Source organism: Mesoplodon bidens (genome assembly GCF_964165515.1).
Source record: "Mesoplodon bidens genome assembly, chromosome: 2".
NCBI lineage: Eukaryota > Metazoa > Chordata > Mammalia > Artiodactyla > Ziphiidae > Mesoplodon > Mesoplodon bidens.
This window is the reverse complement of record NC_138177.1, coordinates 73,496,509-73,522,206: the sequence shown is the minus strand read 5'-3', so window position 1 is coordinate 73,522,206 and position 25,698 is coordinate 73,496,509. Positions and strand designations below refer to the sequence as shown.

The 25,698-nt window shown below is 48.0% G+C and overlaps 1 protein-coding gene across 2 annotated transcripts; it reads right to left on the bottom strand.

Moving 5' to 3' along the window:
• Positions 1-258: 258 nt before the first annotated feature.
• PMVK (phosphomevalonate kinase) lies at positions 259-18,987 on the bottom strand. Of its 2 annotated transcripts, XM_081224545.1 has the most exons (6): positions 18,724-18,987; positions 16,477-16,540; positions 13,680-13,832; positions 10,970-11,099; positions 9,748-9,900; positions 259-786 (listed from the first exon to the last, which is right to left on the bottom strand). In XM_081224545.1, exons 1-5 carry the CDS (start codon positions 18,816-18,818, stop codon positions 9,764-9,766), a joined length of 579 nt encoding a protein of 192 aa, XP_081080671.1. In that variant the 5' UTR covers positions 18,819-18,987; the 3' UTR covers positions 259-786; positions 9,748-9,763. The 2 variants fall into 2 exon arrangements, with proteins under 2 accessions (XP_081080671.1, XP_081080670.1); XM_081224544.1 differs by lacking the exon at positions 259-786 and having other exon boundaries at positions 9,312-9,900; positions 18,724-18,985.
• Between the last annotated feature and the right edge of the window lie 6,711 nt (positions 18,988-25,698).

Sequence of the window (25,698 nt, the reverse complement as noted above, 5' to 3'; positions counted from 1 at the left end):
GTACAGCTTGACTCATCTAAACAGAATACACCAGGTGGCATAGGCAGGTGGCCCAGCCTCCTCAGGGAAGTCTAGAAAAACCCAGGAAGCAGGGAACCTGGCAGAGCTCCCAAGAGCTCAAGCTGGGCCTTCTCTGCCACCCTCTGATAAAGGGCACAAGGCTCATGCTCCCACAGGGAAACGAAGGGCAGGGGATGAGACCTGCATGGGGAGTCAGGAGCCCTGGGGCCTAGTCCTGGTATTGCCACTATTGCTGTATGACGTTGAGCAAAACACTTCCCCTCACTGGGCCTCAGTTTCCTCATCTGTAAGTGAAGGATCTGAAGCTAGATCACTGAGTTCCACTACAGTACTTGCTTTCTATGATGTCACATATCTGGGTGACTCCCCAGAAAACCTAACAGTCCCTAACACAGACCTTCCACAGGCCCTGAAACTGGTTATCATTTAAGACAAAAACCAAGCAGGAGGGACTTCCCTGGCGGTCCAGTGGTTAAGACGTTACCTTCCAATGCAGGGGGTGAGGGTTCAATTCCTGGTCGGGGAGCTAAGATCCCACATGCCTCACGGCCAAAAAACCAAAACATAAAACAGAAGCAATATTGTAACAAATTCAATAAAGACTTTAAAAATGGTGCACATCCAAAAAAAACAAAAAAACAAAAAACCACCACCAAAGCAGGAAGCAGGCAGCAGGTCCATCTCTCACCTCCTGGGGGAGCCCTCATCGCCCTCAGCTTGGGCTCCTGAGGAACTCAGCTTTGACTGGACGCTCCCTGGATGCACCTGGAAGAAATAGGTTAAAACCCTAAACTGTAAAGAGGAGCGCATCACTTCACTCAGCCGTCAGACAATGAGGCACCATCCAGATCCTGAATTAGGCCATGAAAGTGACAGCTGCTCATCCCCATATAATAAAAATTGCAAACCTCCTTGTCACCTGTTCATCAGGTCACAAGTGAACATGACAAAGGCCATCAAACGTCACAGCTTGGTTGCCAGCAGGGACATCCTGGGCCAAGAACAGGTCCTTGGGTCCTTCCAGGCAGCTCACCTCAACACCAGCAAACAGAAGCCTGGGCAAAACACATATCTCTCCAGCCCTTCATGGTGCTGGCAGTGAGCTCCAGACAGAGACCAAACCCAGGAATAGACAGGAAAGCTTTGCCACCTTAGAGAAGTCCCTTAGTCTCTGAGGATAAGAGTAATAATTGGACTGATGCAAGGGATAAAATATACAACACATGTGCTGTATAAACAGCAAAAAAGCCACCCAGACAAACTGGGTAATGGTGGAAAAACAAAAAGAGGTGTAGAATTTTCATGGTGATGTACTGGAGCAAGCTTGCAAGAGCTAATTTTTAAATGTTCAGGAATTTTGCTAGCCAGTTGACATGACGTTAGTAGCTTGAAATCAGCCATAGCAGGAGTATTTACATCATAGAAATGGTCAAATGGGGCCTTTCTTCCACCCAGAGAGCCACTTTTTCAACATTTACCAGCACACCACTGTTTATAAATAAGAGTAATGCAACAGGAGTCAGTGAGTTGTTGCTTCAGACACACTCTCCATAACTTTATATGTCCAAACGAACATTGACGAATTCAAGATAGTAAGCTTGGGAGGTCATATTCTCTCCTAACACTTAAAAAGCTTTTCCATTTCCGCAAACATTTATTAAGACCTACTACATGCCAGGCACCAGACAAAGATTCAAAAAACAAACAAAAAAAAACCCTTTCCTGAATTGCTCACAGAGTGATGGAGCAGTGAGAAAGCACACACTACGAGACACTCAGGGAGTGCAGTGGTCCAACCCTTAGTTGTGAAGGTCCAAGCGAAAGCCACTGAAAGGGCACTGCAAGCAGAGGGAATGGCATATCCAAAGGCACAGAGGCATGGACAATAAGACAACTTTTAAAAATTCCTCTCTAGAACTGGCCTTGAGGAAGTTTTAGAGTTGTTCCACTATAGGCATTATTTATTCTAGCCAAAAAGTGCATCTCTCACCTCACTCCCCTCAGCAGAATTTAGCACCAGATTTCATTTGGCTGTTTCCAAAACCCAAATATGCTTTCAGAGAGTGAGAATTTGTCATCCCTGAGACCAACTCCTCAAACCAAAGGGGAGCTCCCCAAGACGTTGAGAGAGGCAACATCTGTCAAGGGGACTACTTCACATCGCAGCAGGCACTTGGATGTACGAAATCATTTAAATTTCCATCTCATTTCTCCATAACACTTTATAGGGAACAATGAGCGCCAACTTTTTTCTCTTGAAACATGTCCACATTCTGCCTTGGAGAATGCCAGAATTTGAATTTTAAAAATGAAGGCCAAAAAAAAAAAAAAAATCCAAAGCATCCAGACAGAAAAAGGAGGTTATCTTCAAAGGAACAAAACTCAAGGTGACCTCAGACTCTGCAATATCAAACACAAGCAGAGAGTGGAACCAGGTCACGAATCCTAAGCCAGCCAAGTCACTGTCCACATGTAGAGGCAACAGAATGTCATTCTCTCTTTCATAGGGGTTCAGAAAATTATATCACCCACATGCCCTTTTTGAAAAAAGCATTTGAAGACACATCAACTGTCTCGAGAGAAATTAAAATACAAAATTCAAACATGGGGAAGTTGAGGTATCATTAAAGAATTGAAAGTGAGCAGTAAACCAGTTAAGTCTAAAAAATAAATTATCATTGGGGAATTCCCTGGTGGCCCAGTAGTTAGGACTCCACACTTTCAGTGCCGTGGCCCAGGTTCAATCCCTGGTGGGAAACTAAGACTGGCAAGCTACATGGCATGGCCAATAAATAAATAAATAAATAAATAAATAAATAAATAAATAATTGTGAATGTGTTTTAAAATTGGATGTTAGCTATTTATATGAAATTCCAGAATAGGCAAAATTAATCTATGGTGAAAGAAATCAAAATAATAGTTGTTTCTGGGAGGACAGAGGTTGACTGGGAAGGGTTAAAAAGAAACCTAGAGTGATGGAAATGTCTCTATCTTATAAAGGAGTTTTGTTCCACAGGTGTGCACATTTGTCAAACTTGCTGAATTGTACACTTAAGATCAGTACATTTCACTGTATGTAATGATGTCAATAAAAATGAATATCTTAATATTGAGTTTTCTAATCTATGAATATGGTATAATCTCTGTTTTTTAGGTCTTCTTTAATTCCTCTCAGCGATGTTTTATAGATTTCAGTGTACAGGTTTGGCAAGTCTTTTATCAGATTTATCTCTATTCCATGTTTTTATGCTATTTTTTTTAAAGGTTTACTTTTTTTTGTAAATTTATTTATTTATTTTTGGTTGTGTTGGCTCTTCGTTGCTGCACAAGGGCTTTCTCTAGTTGAGGTGAGCAGGGGCTACTATTCATTGTGGTGCACGGGCTTCTCATTGCGGTGGCTTCTTTTGTTGTTGCAGAGCACGGGCTCTAGGCGCGTGGGCTTCAGCAGTTGTGGCACACGGGCTTCAGTGGTTGTGGCTCGTGGGCTCCAGAGCGCAGGCTCAGCAGTTGTGGTGCGTGAGCTTAGTTGCTCCAGGGCATGTGGGATCCTCCCAGACTAGGGCCCGAACCCATGTCCCCTGCATTGGCAGGCGGATTCTTAACCACTGTGCCACCAGGGGAGCCCCAATTGATTTTTATGTATTGATCTTATATCCTGAAATCTTGTTGAACTCACTTATCAGTTCTAGTAGTTTTTTTGGAGATTCCATCAAATTTTCTATATAAATGATCATGTCATATATGAATAAACACAGTTCTACTTCTTCGCTCCCAATCTGGATGCCTTCTATTTCTTTTTCTTGTCTTATTGCACTGACCAGAACCTCCAATATGATGTTGAATAGGTGATAAGAGTGGACAACCCTGCCTCATTCCCAGTCTTAGAGTGAAAGCATTTAGTATTTCACTATAAAGTGTGCTGTTAGCTATAGGACTTTTGTAGATGTTCTTTTTCAGGTAGAGGATCTTCCATTCTATTCCTAGTTTGTTGAGAGATTTTATCAAAACTGAACATAGGATTTGTAACAAATTAATCATTAGAGAAATGCAAATAAAATGCTAATGAGGTACCACTATATGCCTACTAGAATAGGTAAAATTAAAAAGACTGACCATACCAAGTATTGGTGAGGATATGAAGCAAATGGAACTCTTATTCAGTACTGGTGGACATGTAGTACAACCAGTTTGGAAAACAGTTTGGCAGTTCCTTAAAAAGTTAAGAAGGTATCTACCCAAGAGAAATGAAAATACATGTCCACACAAAAACTTGTACATAAATGTTCATAGCTGCTTTATTTGTCATATCCAAACACTGGAAACAACCCAAACATCCGGCAGGTCAATGGACAGACAATGGTGATATATTCATACCACACACCAGGAATAAAAAGAAATGAACTATTGACATGAACCTGCAATAATGTAGATGGATCTCAAATAATTATGCTCAGTGAAAGAAATCAGACCAAAAAAAATGTATACTGTATGACTCATTTATACAAAATTATTGAAAATGCAAACTAATCTATAGACACAGAAGGCAAACCAGTGGCTGCCTGGGGACAGGGGTTGGGAGAGGCAAGAGGAGGAGACATGGTGAAGCTTTTGAGGGTGATGGATATGTTCATTGTGATTATGATACTGGTTTCATGGATATATATCAATACAAATGTCAAAACTTATCAAATTGTACACTTTAAATATGTGCAGTTATTACATGCCAACTATGCCTCAACTCAGCAGTTTAGAAGTGGAATAATAAAATTTTTAAGAGAATGTTAGTGATACAAATAATTATTAAAAGAACATATAGGGACCTCCCTGGTGGCGCACTGGTTAAGAATCCACCTGCCAATGCAGGGGACACGGGTTAGAGCCCTGGTCTGGGAAGATCTCGCATGCCATGGAGCAACTAAGCCCGCGAACCACAACTACTAAAACCTGTGGGCCTAGAGCCCGTGCTCCACAACAAGAGAAGCCACCACAATGAGAAGCCCACGCACCGCAACGAAGAGTAGCCCCTGCTCACCGCAACTAGAGAAAGCCTGTGTGCAGCGAAGAAGACCCAACACAGCCATAAATAAATATATATATATATATTTTTTTAATCTTATAAAAAATATAAGGACATATACATAATATTAAAAAATAAGAGCTATACTCCGAGATCATAACCACAGACAAAATGTCTTGAAAAAAAAGCAGCTAAAGCTCTCATCAAAACATAGGGTATCGGGCCTCCCTGGTGGCGCAGTGGTTGAGAGTCCGCCTGCCGATGCAGGGGATACGGGTTCGTGCCCCGGTCTGGGAGGATCCCATATGCCGCGGAGCGGCTGGGCCCGTGAGCCATGGCCGCTGGGCCTGCGCGTCCGGAGCCTGTGCTCCGCAACGGGAGAGGCCACAAGAGTGAGAGGCCCGCGTACCGCAAAAAGAAAAAAAAAAAAAAAAAAAAAAAAAAAAAAAAAACATAGGGTATCATAAGTCAGGGTTATTACTGATTTTGATATTTAGAGAAATATCAGTTTGGGATTTTTTTTTAAGTGTAGAAAAACTTCAAGTCCATCAGAAGTGACTGGTTAGCCACTGGGGCCTCCCATGTTAAGAGGCATCAGTGCCAACTTGTCAAAGGGTGGGGAGTGGACCCGCTGGCTTCCCAAGTCACATCCTGTGACTCTTCCAAATACCCAGAGCCAGGAACCAGCTCAGCACCCCTACCAAGGGCATATGAGAGCCACCTCCCCTTCCTCTGCTTCATCCCTGCCTCCTTGATATTTAAGGAAGGAGATAGATAGATAGATCTGATATATCTGAAGGAAAGGAAATAACTATCTCAAAGACATATCTGCACCCCCATGTTCACTGTAGCATTATTCACAATAGCCAAGATATGGAAACAACCTAATTGTTCATCAGTGGACAAATGGATCAAGAAAGTGTGATATATATACACAGAATGGAATATTATTCAACCAGAAAAAAAAAGGAGGGAAACCCTGACTTTGGCAACAACATGGATGAACTTTGAGGGCATTATGCTAAGTGAAATAATTCAGACAAAGACAAGACAAATACTGCATGATCTCACTTATATATGGAATTTTAAAAAGCTGAACTCATAGAAACAAAAGTAAAATGGTGGTTGCCAGGGGCTAGGAGCGGGAGAAATGCAGAGATGTTGGCTAGAGGTTACAAACTTCCAGTTATGAGATGAATAAGTTCTGGGGATCTAATGTACCACATAGTCACTGTACTTAGCAATACTGTATTATATACCTGGAGGTTGCATTTAGTTCTCACCACCACCCAAAAAAATGGCAGTTATGTGAAGTGACGGAGGTGTTAACTACCCTTATTTTGTGGTAATCATTTCATAATATATACATGTATCAAAATATCATGTTGGGGGGCTTCCCTGGTGGCGCAGTGGTTGAGAGTCTGCCTGCCAATGCAGAGGACACGGGTTCGAGCCCTGGTCTGGGAGGATTCCACGTGCCGCGGAGCAACTAGGCCTGTGGGCCACAATTTTTGGGCCTGCGCGTCTGGAGCCTGTACTCCGCAACAGGAGGGGCCGCGATAGTGGGAGGCCCGCGCACCGCGATGAAGAGTGGCCCCCGCTTGCCGCGGCTGGAGAAAGCCCTCGCACAGAAACGAAGACCCAACACAGCCATAAATAAATAAATAAATAAAAGTACCTATTAAAAAAAAAAAATCATGTTGGGGCTCCCTGGTGGCGCAGTGGTTGAGAGTCCGCCTGCCGATGCAGGGGACACGGGTTTGTGCCCCAGTCCGGGAAGATCCCACATGCCACGGAGCGGCTGGGCCCGTGAGCCATGGCCGCTGAGTCTGCGCGTCCGGAGCCTGTGCTCCGCAGCGGGAGAGGCCACAGCAGTGAGAGCCCCGCGGACCGCAAAAAATATATATATATATATCATGTGATATCATATCACCTTAAACTTATACAATATTATATGTCAATTATGTCAATTATAGCTCAATAAAGCTAGGAAGAAAAAAAAAAAACAGATCTGTGATCTCTCGGTCTAGTACCACACGGAGGGGGAAATGACCTCACAAAGAGCCTCGGCTGTCAACTCTGAGAAGAGCCCTGAGGAGGCGGAGTCTCTGCGTTGGAAAGGACCCCAGTGGCCTCCAAGCCAGTCCTGGCTCAATGCCAGCGGGGAGCAGAGGTACCAGGCCCCAGGGGCTGGGTCAGAGCCTCCAGGTGAAGATGAGGAAACATGTACCGCATGATCACCACCTGATTCCAGCGTGACTCCTACAGTCCTGCCTCACCGTGCATCCAATCACACCCGTTTTCTGAGTGCCCACTGTGGGCCTACAACTCTGGGAGGCAGGGCTACAACTACAAGACAGACACGCCCCAACCATCAGGGAGTTTACCTTCCAGTGAGAATCCCAGAGAGAAGACGCGTAATAGGGGCGGGGCGGGGACGCAGCCCTTAGCTCGCGCCTGTTAGTGCGAGACCCTGAGCGCCGCGGTTAGTGGCCCCGCCCCACCAACAGTCGGCCCGGCAGTGGTCCTTGTGTCAGAGAGTGCGGTAAAAGACGGGTCACAGCCTTCTCCCCGGGGCCCTCCAGGCCTTCTGGCCTCGGGGCCTGCGGATGAGCTGGGCGCCCAGCGACAGGCTGAAGTCTGTGTCCTGCAGAGCTCACGCCCTCTCCATGGCCGCCCACTGGCTGGGCCCAGGCCTTGAGGCTGCAGTGAACCTCTCCCCCATCCCCGCCTCTGCGACCCTAATGGCAGCAGCAGTCTACATGGCTCGTAGTCTGCGTGACCTGGCCCCGCCGTTTGGGTGGCCTGAGAAGCCTGAGGGCCAGTTGAGTCCTTGGGCACCTGGCTCCCTCAGTGATGATGGCTGGGCAGGGTCTGGGGACCTGGCCCTGAGGGTGCTGCAAGCTGAGATCTGCCTCTTCAGCCGGGCCTGGGCACTGGCGGTAAGACCCAGACTAGGTGCTTAACCAACGCTCCCGGCAGGGTACCTGACCTCCGCAGGGACCCCCTCCTCTTAGCCAGGACCTGGACCTCAGAGAGTAAAAGTTGAGCCTTTGGGACCTTGCCCTTTCTGGTTAGAACAGAGAATAACATTTGTTTTGGTGGAGGATTACAGGAACATCGTGACCTGACCGTGACCTGACCTCAAGAACAAAGGATCTGACACCAAAGAAGTTTGCAACAACTAACCACAGCCCTCCCTCACCTTTCCTATAAAAGGGCTTTGCTGAAAGCTTGAGGGGAGTTCAGCGTTTTTAAGGCATGAGCCACCTGTCTCCTTGCACGGCCCTGCAATAAACCTTTCTCTGCTCCAAACTCTGAGGTTTTAGTATTGTTTGGCCTCACTACGCATCGGGCACACAGACTTCCCTACAGTAGCAGACACAGGGAGGGCAGGTTAACAGAACCTGGGGGCTGATTAGCCGGGGGTCAGGGGACATGGAGTAGTCCACGATGACTGTCAAGCTTTCAGGCCTGGTTAACTGAAGAGCCAGGGAACTAGCATCAGGAAGAGGTGATGTAGGGAGGAGATGTGGGCAGGAATATGTAGAGTTCAGTTTGGGTCGCGGTGAAACTGATGGAATTTCTTTGGTTGTCCCCTTATCAGTGAGAACCCACAGGATTTGTAGGAGGAGAACAAAGCCAGGGCCAGAGAGTTGGCGGGTTCAGGCTAGGCCTGAGGACGGCCAGGAGCCACAGGTCTTTGCACCGTACCCCAAAGGCACGTGGCCGAGGGGCCTGGTCAGGAGTCAGGCAGCCTGTGTCCTGGCCGGAGCACAAATACATACTAACCCTCCACCCTGGGCAAGTTGTTCACTTCTCTGAGTCCTTGGCATCTGCTAAATGCAGATGAAAATGCCCTCCTTGAATATTTCACAGGGTGGCTGTGAAGAATCTGGAAGAAATTTAGAAATTGTATAAGGCTATATAAATAAAAGGGGTCAAGTCCAAGGCCTTCTACGGGAAAGCTGAGGTTTATGGTGACTTGCCCAGGGCCAAACAATGGTTACCAGGTGCCATCAAGCTCTGGTGCCTCTGCCCCTCTATGATACCCCAGTCCCTCTGGGTACTTGCTGGTGGCACTTTCTGTGGAATGCTGAGCCTCTCTTGGGGCCATCCCAGAAGACAAGACCCTCAGACTCCAATCCTGCCTCAGACACATACAGGCCTTTTACCCACTTGGCCCGGATCAAGGTCAGCCTCTGCAGGATATGTTCCCGCCCAGCTGGGAGGCAGAACAGAAACCCACAGCCACCAGGACAACCCAGGCCCTACGGAGCCACACAGGCTGGGTTGTCATCTGGGAAATGAGAGATGTCCAGCTCTGAGCAGGTGCTCCAAGAAGGTTTATTAGTATCCACACTGGGGAGCCCCAGGCTCTTGACGAGAACAAGAGGCTGAAAGCATCCAGTCGGGGAAGCAAGGCCACCACAGGCTGACAGGTTTGGCGCCCATGGAGGTGGTGATGCTTCTGCTTCAAGCACAGCCAACTCACACCCCTCTGCCCTTTAAGTCTCCTTGTAAAGAGGTAGGGCTGTCCTTTCCACGAAGAAACGAGGTCCCTGGTGGTTTCTTAACTTGTCTGACATCTACGAGCCCCCAGAAACCTTGACCCAGGCCCTTTGTCTGCTCCCCCAACCTCGGCCAGCATCGGCAACCACATGTTCGGCCCAGGGAGCCCACCCTCACCCTGGCAGCCCCCACTCACTCCTAGAACCTGCCAGCTAAAGCCTGGAGCGGACAAATTCTATCAGCTGCTCCAGCTGCTCCTCCAGGCGCTGCTCATCTCCGTGGTTCTCAATGACCCAATCGAAGGCCCCGACGTTGTCCAGGCCACATTCTGACTCAGCATCATCCACCCCTGCAGAGGAGGTATGGCGAGGTCAGGCCCCATCCCTCCTGACAAACACCAGGCATCGGGCATTGTGGCCTGCTGACCCCACATGGAGCCACCCTCTCTCGCACTCCCCTCGGTCCCTCCGGAACCAAGCTCCACTTACCCCAGAGGGCACTTCCCCACCCCATGAAACACCAGGATAGCAGGTTCAGCAGTCCACAGCCACCTGAGCCCCACAGAGGGTCCCTCTGGCTTAAGTCTTCACTTGTCACTGCCATCTCAAACCACAGACAACCCAAATGGCCATTTCGTTTTCATTTTATGTGAAGCTGGTTGTGTCCATTTCTATCCCTGTATCTGTGATTCAGTTCTCTTAGAAGGCAGGGTGTGCCATTCTCACCTGACAATGAGAATGGTAATAAGAGCATCTACCTGGTGGGTTTGCTGCTAGTATAAAGTGAGATAATGTTTAAAGGGCTTAGCATGGGCCTGGCCAGAGTGAGTGCCCAGGAGGTGAGCAGCCATTAGGAAGGGCCGTACCCACTGATCTGAACTTCCCCGAGTCACAATGACCTAGGGCAGGGAAGACATATGAGCTATGCCTCTGAATTGCCACAGAGTAGGTCCTGGGCTGGCACCACTAAGGCTGCCTAGTAGAGCTTCCTCTTCCCCCTCCCCCTACTCTGTTAATCAAACAGGAGTGAAGTTTGTCAGGCCCACCCTCTGACCCACTGTCAGTCCCCCCACCAGGCTGGAAAGCAAAGGTGAAGGACCAGGGGAATGGGTCCCAGCCAGACCTCCAGAAGCCCACTGGCCTGGAGAAGGCAGCCCAGGTAAGGATACCAGGCCAAGGTCACAGGGCAACCTTCATCCCCAAGGATACCATCCTCTACCCAACTCCACTTTTTAATCTGGAGGTGCTCCTGAGCCCCAGGCCTCAGACTCCTTTTTATAATCCCCGGCTCACTCCCCACATCCTGCCAGGGAGACAGCGGAAGACCGGACCAAGAGCCCAGGAGCGGGTGGCCTGGTCTACAGGTGGGGCGGCTGGCCTGCGTGCCGAGCCTTGGGGTAGAGGTTGTGAGCAGCTCACCTGGTGTGAACACCCAGCCCCGCTGCTGTCGGCTCTGCTCTGTGGCCACCACGCGGACCGTCTGCGTCACAGCCCCGTAGGCCTCCCGAAACCACTGGATGTCAGACACCCTCCGTGTGTCACTCACCAGCTGCAGGGAAAGGACACAAACAAGTGACCAACAGGGGCATGGTGCAGGGAGCAACAGGACAAGGCACTGGGGGTAAGGGAGAAGGAGGGGAAGACCCAGACCCAGTCCAAATAAACAGGAGCATGGACTACAAAACCCAGAAAAGTGTAGCCCCATTCCCTATTATTACCCAGCCAGCTGGGACGGACATCCCCTCCTCCCTCCAGGCAGCCCTTTCCTGACTGCTGCAGTCTGCAGCCCGATATGCCCACACTGTATTCTACGGTCATGTCAGTCATCGCTGAGCTGAAGAAGAGGCCTCAAGCTTTGAAGTCAGATCAGCCAGTCCAATGCCCTCATTTGACAGATGAGCAAACTGGGGCCAGAAACAAAGATACCCTAATCGGTCCCTGCCCCCAGCACCTTTTAAAATGTAAATGTGATCCCTGTCAGTCCCTTGCCCTAAATCTCTCAAAGGTTTCCCATAATTCTAATACAATCCAAAGCTCTCACCCCAACTTACAAGGACCTATAAGATCTGGCACCTATTTCCCATCATTTACCCTTCATTCATTCTGCTGCAGCCAACTGAAAACCTTGCGGTTTCTTAAACATACCAACCAGGTCTCCTCCTCAGGGCCTTTGCACATCCTACTTCCTCTGCCGAGATAATCATGAGGGAGGCTCCCTTGCTTCATGGAGGTTTCTGCTCAAATATCACCTCCTTGGAGAGGCTGTCCCTACCATCCTTCCTGGCTCTCTTCCTGTCCCTTTCAATTCTTATATGCTTTTTATTTTTCTCTGAGCACTAAGTATTCATGAAACCGTCACTATTTATCTGTTTGTGTGTTTATTGCCTGATCTGCACTCTGTAGAGTCAGCTCCATGAGGGGAAGGACTTTGTCTCCATTCACTGCTCTATCCCTGGCCCTTAGCACCCTCTGACACATAAGGAGCACTCAGGAGCACACGGTCAATGAACGAATGAATAAGCGAATAAAGAGGTCAGCTGTTTTTGTCCATGCTGTGGACATGTTCATTCACCCAGCTCTTAAGTACTATGTCAAACACCTACTGTGTGCCGGGCACTGTGCTAGGCACTGGGGATAGAGTGGTGAGCACAACAGACCTGGTGCTTGCCCTCAGGATGCTCACTGTCTGGTGGGAGAGACAGACTCTAAAGATGCAGCTTCACTAATTACCATGTAATCACAGCGCATATCAACAAGCATCTCGACCTTACCACTCTGAAACTGAACTCCTGATTTTCTCCCCAGACCTGTTCCTCCACACCATCCCTGTCTCAGAAAATCACAACTCCATCTGTCTAGCTACTCTGAACAAAACCCTTGGATTTGTCTCCCAGAGCCATCATATCGGGAAATCCTATTGGTTCTATCCTCAAAATCTGTGCAGAATCCTCCCCTTCTCTCCACTCCACCACCACCCCGAGCCGAGCCTCGGCCATTTTGCTGTCTTGTGGAAAGATCCTCTGCCTGGCCTCTCTGCTTCCATTCTTGACCTCTCGCAGCAGCCAGGGAGAGCTTTCTAAACCTTAGAGCAGACCATGCCTCTCCTCTGTTCCAAACCCTCCAGTGAGTCCCCATCTCACTCAGAGAAACCCCAGGCTCTTCCAGAGAATCTTCATGATCTGACCTCACCTCCTGCCACACTCTCCCTTCACCCACAAACACCCATTTGGGTCACTCCCTTACTTCCTTCAGGTCCTGCTCAAATGTCATCACATCAGTGAGACCTTCCCTGATACTCTTAATAAAGCAGCAACCCAGCCCTCCTCAGAGTCCTGGCCTGCTTTATTTTGTCCCTTAGTATTTATCTCCACCTGACATATTCTATATTTTTTTAGGGCCTAACTCCCTCTGCCCCCAGCTATAATGTAAGTACCCTGAGAGCAGGGACTTCATCAGATTTTCACATGATGTATCCCCAAATCACCTGGAACCAGTCCTGCTACAAGAAGATACTACTGGCTGCCAGAATGAATGAGGAAGGAAAAGGGTAATAAGGTGCTATGGGAGCACCTGACCAGGAGCGCCAGTTAAGACCTGGGCATCAGGGAAGTCTTCCCTGTGGAGGTGCCATGGGAGCTGAGCTGGAGCTAACCAGGTGAAGAGGGATAGAAAGGGCAGTCCGGGCAGGTAGAAGGACACGGGCAAAGGCCTTGATTCCAGAAGGGGTTTGATTTATTTGAGGAACAGAGAGAAGGCCAGTGTTGCTGTGGCTTAAGGAGTAAGGAGGCTAAAAGGGCAGCAGGAGCCAATCATTCAAGGCCCAGAAGTTCACATTACAGATTGTGATTTTGTCCATCAAAACAGTGGGACAAAGGGTTCTAAACATGACTTGGTTGATGTTTTTAAAAGGTCACTCTGGCTGCTGTGTGATGCATGGATCACAAGGAACAAGAGCCAAAGCAGGCACCAGTGTGAGGGCTACTACGACTGTCTGGGTGAGAGACAGCAGGAGCTTGGACCAGGGGAGTGGCCGTGGGGAGAGAGAAATGGACACATGTGAGATATGTCTGGGGAGAGGCAGACGGCTGGGGAAACAGATTTTCCTAATGCTGCCATAGAGCCCACTTACCCAGACGGGCTGGGAGACGCCCTCCACGATCTTCCTGCAGAAGAAGCCTGGGTCGGCCTGGCGCTTCTCCTCCCCCCAGCGGATCATGTCCCTCCGAAAGGGCTCCTTGTAGGTGCTGGCATCCAGGAGTCTCTGGAAGTCTAAGCCGTGCTCCTGCCCAAAGCACATTCTGTTTATGCCACCACCCTCTCAACCTCGCTTAGGTCTTCCCTAAAACAGAGGGAGGGCCACCCCTCCCCTCACCTGCCTTCCCTGAGGGCTGCCGCAAGGACTCGTGAGGTTGCTGCCAGGCCAGAGGCCTGCAGGGGAAAGGGCCCTAGCAACTAAGAACTCCGAAACACTGGCAGATGGAAGAAACACCTTGGGATAATCCAGAGATTGTTTCAGTTTGTCTTTAAATGTGTGATGTGGTTTTCTCTTTTGCAACGGTTTTACCTTCCCAATCATTTCTGGCTTAAACTAAACCTGAAATTAGTTTACCTCCCTTGGGCACAGGCTTAGTCTTCAACTTAAGTGGGAAATCTGAAAACATCACATTCTGTGTCCTTCCACAACCCCTCTGGCATCGTTTGTCCCCATCCCAAAGCCCAGGAGACTTAGCTTCCCTGTCTCTCTCCCCTTCCCCTCACCCCCTTCCTCATCCCCAAATTCCTGCCACCTTTGCTGCATCAGCGTCACTACATTTGGCTCTGGGCACTCCTGGACCCCTGGAGCAGGAGGGGCTATTCTGACTACCCTAGGGAACCCCTTCCAGACCCAGCCTTCCCTTGTCCAGGGACACTGACAAGCAGGAGGGGCCATCCAGAGGGCCCCAGGATGGGAGGGGGTCTGAAAAACATCACTCAGTTCAGGTTTCAGCTCCCCTGGCATTCACTGCAGCAAGACCCTCTCCCGAAAGACTCAGTTTCTTCATGTACAAACTGAAGGGGCTGTGACCCAGCAAGTCAAATCACCTACCTGCACCCTATTCCACAGTGGGGCCAGCAGCCATCTCCTATTTATAAACTATAAACTAGTTTGCCATGTACTTTTTTTTTTGGCTGCTTTCTCTAGTTGCGGCGAGCAGGGGCTTCTCTTCGTTGCGGTGCACGGGCTCTAGGCTCACGGGCTTCAGTAGTTGTGGCACGTGGGCTCTAGAGCACAGGCTCAGTAGCTGTTGCACACGGGCTTAGTTGCTCCGCGGCATGTGGGATCTTCCCAGATCAGGACTCAAACCCGTGTCTCCTGCATTGGCAGGTGGATTCTTAACCACTGCTCCACCAGGGAAGCCCCGCCATGTACTCTTTACCACAGGGGGAGATTAGCCACCAGGAGCATTATGGTCTGCTTGTCAATTATATTCCCCATTGAAACTTAAAAAATCAATGCATTAACATTTCATTTTGAATTTGTTTTCAAATGGGAGTAATGGATGAAGCGGTGCTGGACTTAAAAACAGCGGGCGCAGGCTGGCCTATCCATCTCCTACTGGGGTTTTAGAAATGCAAACTCCTGCCCACTCACCCTACCCCACCCTCCAGCCTGGCTCACTGGTCTGGAGTGGGGCCTAATTTGGGAAGTTTGGAAGCAGATCAGTGGTTTTCAAACTGCTCCTCTGAGCCCTGGAGTTTGGAGGTGCCCAAGCCCCACTGGGGAAGGCTGAGTGCCTCTGCTCCACTCAGAGTCACTCCCAGTCTATCTACTGGATACAAGGAATTTCTGCATCCAATTTCATTTGGGAAAGGTTCCCACTAAAAAAAAAAAAGAAAATTGAAAACCACTGAATCTGTTATTCCCAGGATCCCCCAGGCTGCCACCCTATGAATGGGTCTGTTTAGGTGGTGGGAGAAGACCCGATGGTTCAGGAGAATGCTTCCCATGGAGATGGGGCCGTCATATGGAAGGAGGGGACAAATTCATTTTGTGTGGACCCAGAAGTTCAGTCTCAGGCCAGCTGACCAAGGGGCCATGAGCACAAGTCCCTGGAAGGGTGCACCTAGAGGTCAAGGACAGAAATGTAAGCGAAGATCAGGCTCTTCATTGTGTGGGGAGCTAATCCCACCCTCCAGGCTCCCTTTCTGAAGTCTAAGATCCTGAGAGTTCCTACTTATTTTTTGCAGTCCTATTTTTTTTTCATCTACATGGTTCAAAATTCAAAAGATAAACATCGTTTACAGTGAAAAATCTCTCTCCCTCCTCTGTTCCCCAGCCATGTAGGTCCCTTCCCTGGAGGCAGCCAAGGTCCAGTCTCTTATGTATCCTGCCCAGGCTTTTACACATCCCAAGCACCTAGAACGGTGCTGAATGCACCCCATAAATATTGGTTGAATGGCTAGGTATATGAGCAAATATATTTACAATTTTCCCCATTTTTATACAAATGCAGCATTCTCTATACACTATTCTACATCTTGCTTTTTTCATGTGATTAAATTTCTAAGGGGAGAATTCCAAGGGTTGTTGCTGGCCAGCTTTAATGGGGGGAGGGGGGTGATGTGTGTCATATTTTTTGAATAGGGGGACAGACCCTTACCAATAACATGGTATCATAGCTGCCAACTCACGTCTACAGCCTTTTCTGGACACACTTTCCTGAACATGCTCTAGGGAGGTGGCCTGAAGTGAGTAAGGCCAATGGGAAAGAAACTTAAACAGAAAATGCCCCCAAAAGGTCCACCTATAGAAAGCAGAGAGCCGTCTGCCACCCTCCCAAAAGGAGTCAGAGAGACGCTGCTAGTGACTCAAGCAACAGCACAGCAACCAAAGCTCAGGAGCTGGCTTCTTCCAACCCACCAGATGCCACAGAACCACCACCTACCTGAGCATACTGCTCCTTGAGTGGACCGGAGAGCCGGAGGACAGCACACACATCAGCTCCAAGTCTGTGAGACAGGGAGATCCGAACCTCGTTAACCTAAAGCTTCCAGGCCCCAGAAGAGTGAAGCACCATTTCTGCTACTGGCATCTATATAACTTTGTCAGGTCTCAACTTCCCTGATTTCCTCATCTGTAAAATGGGGATAACAGTTTCTTTTCTGTCTCCCACAGGATTATTATGAAACTCGAATGTGAAAGAGCCCTGAAACTAACAGGGAAAACAAATAAAAGCATAATTACAGTGTGAACATCCTGGCAATATTCTGGCTGGATTCAGTTACTGCTGGGCCCCTGAACTAGTTCTCTCACAGCCAGGGATATCTCAGTCTCAAGTGACTTGGTCACCACACATAAATAACTCATTCATTCAGTTGTTCAATTTACTCAAACAACCATTTGTTGGGTTCTATATTTGGATCCAGGTGATACGAATGTGAATAAGATACATGATTTCTGCCCTGACGTTGCCCTGACCTTGACCTTACAGATTGACTTAAACACTGACATGGTGAGATAGATGTTCTTATTTCCATGTTTCAGATGAGAAACTGAGGTTGAGTGAGGAAAACTGACTCACCCAAAGCACCGTTGCAAGTAACAAAGCCAATGTGGATAAAATAAATATAAAAGCCAACATTTAGTTCCTATGCCTTTACTAAATGCCAAGAATTGTTCCAAGCCCTTCATGTGCGTTATCTCATTTAACCCTTACAATCACCCTGTTATTATCTCCATCTCACAGATGACAAAACTTTCTCATGAGAAACTTGTACAGGCTTCCCTGGTGGCGCAGTGGTTAAGAATCCGCCTGCCAATGCAGGGGACACAGGTTCGAGCCCTGGTCTGGGAAGATCCCACACGCTGGGGAGCAACTAAGCCCCGTGCACCCCAACCACTGAACCTGCGCTCTAGAGCCCATGTGCCACAACTACTGAGCCCGAGTGCCACAGCTACTGAAGCCCGCGCGCCTAGAGCCCATGCTCTGCAACCAGAGAAGCCACCGCAATGAGAAGCCTGTGCACCGCAACGGAGAGTAGCTCGCCACAACTAGAGAAAGCCCGTGTGCAGCAACAAAGACCCAACACTGCCAAAAATAAATAAATAAATTATTTATTTATTTATTTATTTAAAAAGAAAAGAAAAACTTGTACAAGATCACAATCGAATAAGTGGTTGAGTCAGGATTCGAACCCCAGCAGTCTAATTCCAGAGCCTGTGCTTCTGATCACGAATTGATTTATGTGTTGGGTGGTAAGAAGAAATGTTACTTAGGAAAAGGTGGCGGATACTTAGTGGTGAAAGATTAGGGCGGCAAATTCTGCCCTGGGCTTTTCTGCAACCTCTTAGAACCCCCATGGTGCCCCAAAGCAGCCTCCTGTTACCCTCACCACACTGGCCTTCAAGAGGAGAGGAGCCCCACTCCACGTTCTCAGGCTTCTGTGCTCTCCTAGCCCAACAAAAATGCTCCCACACAGAACACCTTGCTTTGGAAGAAAACCTGAGCAAAAGGTATTATTATTAGGAGAAGCAGTGAGGTAAAGCAAAAAGAACCCATTCCTTGGAGCTAGGCTAAAGCTGAATTTGAGTTCTGGATCTACTGATTACTTTGTGTTTCTGGCAAGTTTGGGTTTGGGTTTTTGTTTGTTTTTAACTTTTCAGAGTCTCAGTTTCTTCATCTGTGAAATGGAGATACTGATTAATAATACCACGCAGTACCTAACAACACTATGTGACACACAATAAAGGCTCAGTAAACCGCAGCGATTAGGTGGTGTGTTGGGCAAGGATTCGTCTTTGAAGTCTGATACAGCTGAGGTGTGGTCTGAGGCAAATCCTTTATCTGTGACACAGTTTCCTTTTCTGTAACCATCACCTCGCAACACTGTCTGGAGGATTAAGAATAAGGTATAAAAAGTGCCGTGGTAGTAACTGTTACTAATGCTTCTTGGAGAGACCTACAGCTTACAGTCTTAGGAGAGGTGGCCGCCTGGTTCTTTGAGGTGGGCGTGTGCAGACTGCTGTTTTACTTGACGGTGACAGTCCTTCACTTCTCGCCGCCCAGCGCTCCTTCTGCCCTGCAACCCGAGGACCTCAACTCCAAAGCTCACTCCATCACACCCTAACAGACCCCTCGTGTCACGTGATTCGGGATCTCCCCTGGCCTCCCCCGTCCCCGCCCCGCGGACACCTGCTCTGCAGCGCCTCGGTCACGAAGTCCTTCCCGGATTTCCTCTTCCCGCTGAACAGCAGCACCAGCCGCGGGGCGCCTCCCAGCGGGGCCATGGGGCCGCCACCCTTTGCGATCCCTAAAACTGACACTTTTCCCTACCCCTTAAATCAGGCCACCGGGCCCAGAATGGACGCGGCCACTCGGTGGAGTGGCAACAAGGAGGGGTTCCGCCCCCGTCTTCTTCATGGCCGTGGAGAGGACTGTCAGCCCGCAACACGTGCTTCCGTGACTTTAAATTAAAGCCTGCACAAATGGATTATGGAGAGAAAGAAGGTTAATTCTTAGGGCAGCCTTCTAGCCTAAAGAAGCTCCCCTACCAGAACTCATTTGGAACCGTCCAAACCGCCCAGACTCTGACGTCACGGTCCCGCCTCTTAGCCGGCACGCGTGACACGTGGGGGGGCGGGAATGGACGCAACTATTTTCCTCCGAGGGGGGGATGACGTCTTAAAATTTCCTAAGTGAACCTCACATTGCCTTCCACTCAACCCTACAAACATGAAAAAAAAAAGAATAAACGTGTTCATGTTGAGAAAGTTGTCAAAACTGCCTGTTTATCTGTGCATTTTCGTGCATGTGCTAAAGCAAATCCGTATACGCCCCACAGGGATAATAGGTCTTTCTGCATATGAAATGAGGCGAGGACTCGAGGGGTGTGTCTGCTGACGTCATGCTGGGGAGGAGCTTAGACAAACGCGTTATTTTATCGTTAAACGGGTTTTATAACTGGAGAGGCCACTACGGTTCGACCCTTTAAGCCCAGCGAGAAGATTCACATCGCTTTTCTAGCCGCAGCCTCCTCTCCAAAGGTTTTCTGAAGCGAGAGAGCTTGGAATGACATCAGTAGAATAGGTTGAAAAGGGGCTTTGAAGCCACGCCTGGACGAGATTACCTAGTTGGGTTTTTTTTTTTTGGTTTTTGTGTTTTGGTTGGTTGGTTGTTTGTTGAGATTACCTAGTTTTATCTGGAGTCTGGCTCTCAGCCAGGAGTTCAAGGGGCAAAAATAAGTGGTGGTGATCTGCCCCTTCCCTGAATTCCCACTTCTGCCCACAGCAGCTGACAGCTAGTCCCAGTTAAGTAAGTGGAGTCATCTTTAGCTATGACTCGCTGCCCTGTATCTCTCTGAGCTTGTCAAAACAGAGCCTGCAACCCATGACTGCCTCCATTTTACAAGCTATCATATCAAGATAAGTGAGGTTTTCTTTGGAAAAAAACATTAATTCTCTGAATATTGAAAAGATGGCACAGGAGAAGCTAAGGAAAGTAGAATGGTCAATGGTCAGGTGCACAAAGAATGGACTTCGGGAAGGTCTTTTTTCTTGTAAGCAACTCTGAAAGCACTGTACATATCCATGCACTTAGAAGGCAGCATGGAGTTGTAATCCCGGCTCTGACACTTCACAGGAATGTAGCCACCTCACAGGGTTACAATAAGAAGGAAATGAGGGGAAAAATGATAAAGTACAATAAAAATGCTTTGTATATTTTCAAGTGTCATCCAAATATGGAGTTATTTATTCTGAGCATTGTGTGATTTCAAAGTTTATACTCCAACACAGGATCATATTTCCCAGCTCACCTTCAACAAGCGTTTATTTGGGACTCCACTGAAAACACCAATCCCACCTCTGCCAGCAGAGACTAAAAAGGATTAACTGCACTCACACTCCTTCTTCCCTGAGTCATCACTAAGAAGTCAGAACTCCCAGAGTCTCTTCCCTCACCTGACCAAACTACACCCCACCCCTTCCCCACACCCCTCCTAGAATAAAGCCCCCTGGAATTCCCAGTGATCAGAAAACATCACCCACACCCCAGCCTCTTCTCAGTAGCTCTCTCCTGCTCCCTGCCTCAACTGAACCTCACTGTCCCCTATTACCCTCCCAGGGGAGGCCTCTTATTCTCCCCCAGCCCTCAGACCTCAGCATACAGAAACTTGGTATCTGTCGTCTCCCTCCCGCCCCATTTCAGCTTCCAGACCATTCTTCCTCTGCTTCTTGGAAAACTCTGGCTTCTCTAAGACTCATACCACCTGGCTGAGCTACCCTTTTCCCCTCTTCAGTGTTGACAACCATCAATCCTGATGGTCGTTCTCATGTACTGAGACTCAGCCACTGGCGCCTTGTCTTCTTTTCCACCCCGTTCCCATCGTCATTCTCAGTGATTTCACTATCCGAGTGGTCAGCCCATCCAACACCCTGACAGCTCAAAGCCTTGACCTCAGATGTCCAAAGGCTTTTTCTTCCTCTCCTCCTCAGACACCAGCTCCCATGGACACACCCTGGGCCCTGTCATCACCAGAAACCATTCAACCTGCAAATTCACACACCCATCCACCCTACCCTCCAAGGTCACTTGCTCAAGCACTCCCCAGAGGACTGCTTCCCTCCTAGGGCCCATGAAACTCTTCATATGCTATATAACATCTGCTCCTCTTTCCTTCCACAACCAAAGGGAAAATCAAATAAGTGAATATATGTGGAAAGCTTTCCTGATCTGTACAGGACTGCACAAATGTGAGGCACTATTTTTAGGGTAGAACAGGCTGGTCTAAAGGCCAGGCTGCTGCAGAGGGTGAGGCAGGAAAGGGGGAAGGAGCAGGAGTGTCTGACAGGAGCGGAGACAACCCAGGAAGGGAGCAACCAGATTTCTTGGGGACTGAGATTGGAAGCCAGAGATGCCGGACATTGCTGCCCGATGAGGGTTCCAGAAGATGACACTTGAGGAAGCCAGTGCTGGCCCCCGAAAACAGAGAAGTACCCCCAGAACTCAGGAATACAGTTACCTCTGAGAGTCACCCCTCACTAAAGGGGCGGACCATTTAAAGAGAGGTTTGCCTCACTGACCCAGAAGACAGCTTAGAAGGAAGCCCTGTTTGAAGGAAGCCTGCTCACTGTATTAACACACCCAGAGACAGGATGAGCCTGCAGGGGAGCAGCTCATACAGCTCTGCAGAGCCTAGAAGAGGGAGGAGCTGGGCTTGTCAGTGCCCCTCCAACCCTGCCCAGGCAGAGGGAACCCTGAGCAGGAGGTACCAAGGTCTGCCCCTCCAGGGCAAGCCTGTCGCACAGTGGAACCAGACGGCATCCTGGCTCAGCAACACCACCAACTACCCTTGCTTCAGCTCCATGCTCTGGTTCCAGTTTATCTTCCCATGGTCTTTGTCCAACTGACCCAAGCATTTCCCTCTGCTGGCGTGATCAGTGTAAATGTGACCTGTGAATCAGTCCTCATGTGTTTGACGATCACTGCTTCAGGGGCAATGGAGCCTGGCAGATGAAGGACAGAATGCGGTGGGGTTGTGAGGAAGTAGTACAACAGGGAAAGAAAAGAGGGGGAGTCTGAGTCTATGAGAAGCTGATGGAGAGAAGTCCATTCATTCAACATGTATTTAAATGTCTAAAACGTGCCAGGTACTGCTAGAGATGCAACAGTAAACCAGACAGAGCCTACTCTCTCGGCATTTATTCTCATGGGAGACAGGCAATTTCAAGACAGCTTAAAAAGGGAGCATGAGGGACTTCCCTGGTGGCGCAATGGTTAAGAATCTGCCTGCCAATGCAGGGGACATGGGTTCGAGCCCTGGTCTGGGAAGATCCCACATGCCGCGGAGCAACTAAGCCCATGCGCCACAATTACTGAGCCTACACTCTAGAGCCTGCGAGCCACAACTACTGAGCCCACATGCTGCAACTACTGAAGCCCGCGCGCCTACAGTGCGTGCTCCGCCACAAGAGAAGCCACCAAGATGAGAAGTCTGCGCACTGCAACGAAGAGTAGCCCCCGCTCGCCACAACTAGAGAAAGCCCACACGCAGCAACGATGACCCAACGCAGCCAAAAATAAATAAATAAATTTATTTTTTTTAAAAAAGGGGAGCATGAGAGGGACTTCCCTGGCTGTCCAGCGGTTAAGACTCCGCCTTTCCAATGCAGGGCGTGCGGGTTGGAGCCCTGGTCTAGGAACTAAGATCCCACATACTGCTCGGCATGGCCCCCCCAAAAAAAATGGGGCATGAGAGCCTTCATCCCAGAATTGGAGAGGGAAAATTGATATAAATTACCACTTGCAGGATGCTCTGGTATAAACTGGAAATGGCTCTATGCATCCTCATAGATGGTGTTCCCTCTGCCTGAAACACCCTTCCCATCTTTTTGCCGTGAAACAAACTCCGACTTGTACTTTAACACTTAGCTTGTCTTGCCTCCTTCAGTGAGCCTTCCCTGACCTCCCACCCCATCTGACGTAGATGCCTGTTTTCTATGCTCCTGATTGATATACCCTATGCTCACCCCTACATAGCAATTTACACTACATTGTAACTGTCAATTTACTCACTTCTCTCCCCTCAGATAGCTAATAGTTAATATTTATTGAGCCTTTACTATGTGCCAGACCTTTTCTCAATCATATGACATAAACAATACTACCCCTACTTAAAATTTTATGAGGCAACCGAAGCTCATTATAACTAAGAGATTTGCCCAGGCATTCACCAAATAGATTGCTGTACATTGCCCCCAACCCTGGGATCCCACACCAAAGAGAAGGGGCAAAACAACTTCCAAACAAACAACTGAAGAGTCTGACACTTAGGGTCCCACTCCTCTCATGAACCCCCTCCTCCAAATTCTTTAAGTACCCAGTGAGGATGAAGCCAGAGAAAATATAAGGTATGGTCAGCTCTCACTTTGTCCTGTTCTCTAGCTTTAAGAAATGCATCAGGCAGAAGATGTCCCTGGAGGTGAGAGGCTGCTCGCTCAAGGGAATGCCAGGGGAGCAACCAACCTCCCACCAGACAGTGTGACCCCTCCAGCAGACCAATGGAAAGTTGGATTCTCCTGTTCAGTCCTTGGTCTACAAATTATTTCCATCACTGTAAGGTAGAGATTTTACCTTCATTTTTATGGCTAAGGAAACTGAGGCACAATTCAGTGAATATTGTACAGCCAAGATAAAATCTGAGCAATCTGTAAATTAATATATAGAAAAACAGGGGCTTCCCTGGTGGCGCAGTGGCTAAGAATCCGCCTGCCAGCTCAGGGGACATAGGTTCAAGCCCTGGTCTGGGAAGATCCCACATGCCGCGGAGCAACTAAGCCAGCGCTCCACAACTACTGAGCCTGCACTCTAGAGCCTGTGAGCCACAACTACTGAGCCCGTGAGCCACAACTACTTAGCCCATGTGCCACAACTACTGAAGCCCGCGCACCTAGAGCCCATGCTCTGTAACAAGAGAAGCCATGCAATGAGAAGCCCGTGCACCACAACGGAGAGTAGCCCCCGCTCGCCACAACTAGAGAATGCCTGCGCAAAACAACGAAGACCCAATGCAACCAAAAATAAATAAATATATTTAAAAATAATAATAATAATAAATTGATTTAAAAAAGAAATTATTAAATATATATATATAGAGAAAAACATGCCTCTAGCATTCAAAGAGCATCTACTATAGTCGGTACATACTTTTAACTTCATACTCCTGTTTTATCACGTCCATAATGTAGGCAAAGCGCTATGCAAAAAGTAAATGAAACATAGAATGACCATTTGATGAGCAATTCCACTTCTGGGTATATATCCAACAGATTTGCACGTAAGTCTCAAACAGATATAAAACTCTCATTCATAGCAGCACTAGTCACAATAGTCAAAAGATGAAAACAATTCAAATGTCCATCAACAGATGAATGAGTAAACTAAATGTGATACATATTTATAATGGATTATTATTCAGCCTTACAAAAGAATAAAATTCTCATACATGCTATAATAATAATGATGATGACGATGATGATGATGTAGGCAAAGCAAGGATCCTCCAATTTTCAAAAGAAATAAGCTCCAAACATTTAACTAGCGTACCCAAGGATGGTGGCTACATCCAAATCTTGAATACAGTGAGAGAACAGAGATTTTTCTTTAAACAAAGATTCATGATTTTGAGACATAGTTTTGTTTTTCCATTAGATTATTTTGTGGTGAATGCAACCTTGTAGCTGGGGAACAAACACCACTTCAACTACTATGAAAGAGTGATTTAGGGGAGTTCCCTGACTGCCTAGAGGTTAGATTCTGGGCTTTCACTGCCGTGACCTGGGTTCAACCCCTGGTCAGGGAACTGAGATCCTGCAAGCTGCGTGGGGCAGCCAAAAAACAAAAAAAGAGTGATTTATTGATTTCATCTGACTTATTTAATAGTCAGTGATAAAGGTTGATGTTTATTTTCTTTTTTGATTTTTATTTTATATTGGAGTATAGTTGACTTACAATGTTCTGTTAGTTTCAGGTGTACGGCAAAGTGATTCAGTTATACATATACATATATCCATTCTCTTTCAGATTCTTTTCCCATAAGGTTATTACACAATATTGAGTAGAGTTCCCTGTGCTATACAGTAGGTCCTTGTTGGTTATCCATTTTATATATAGTGGTTAATCCCAAACTCCAAATTTATCCCTCCGCCCCCACCTTTCCCCATTGGGACTGTTATTTAACAATCTTAGTGATAAACGTTGATGTTTATTTTCCAAAGGATATTGAGACACGTGCCTCAGAGTCAGGAGCTAGAAGTGGTGGAGCCAGGTCTGTGTGGCTCCAAAGCCAGCATTTTCCCAGTCAGGGCAGCCCCCTGGACCTGCAGGCCTGGCCTCAGCAGGCAGTGGCCGCTCCTTCCCATGTTTCTCCCCACAACACTGAACTCAACACCTACCAGGTTGCTGGAAAGAATATCAAGTGGTACCAGCCCAGGGCCAGGCACAGAGTATAAGTGCTCCGTAAGTGATTGACAAATAAATAAATGAGTGAATGAATGGGGGCTCTTAGGCAGAAAGTTGGGGAGCCTGGATTCACTCCTGAGGCTAGAAGGGCCCTTTATGGGTATCCTCAAGCCTGAGACCTCATAACCCCACACTCAGTTACTCTGGTTC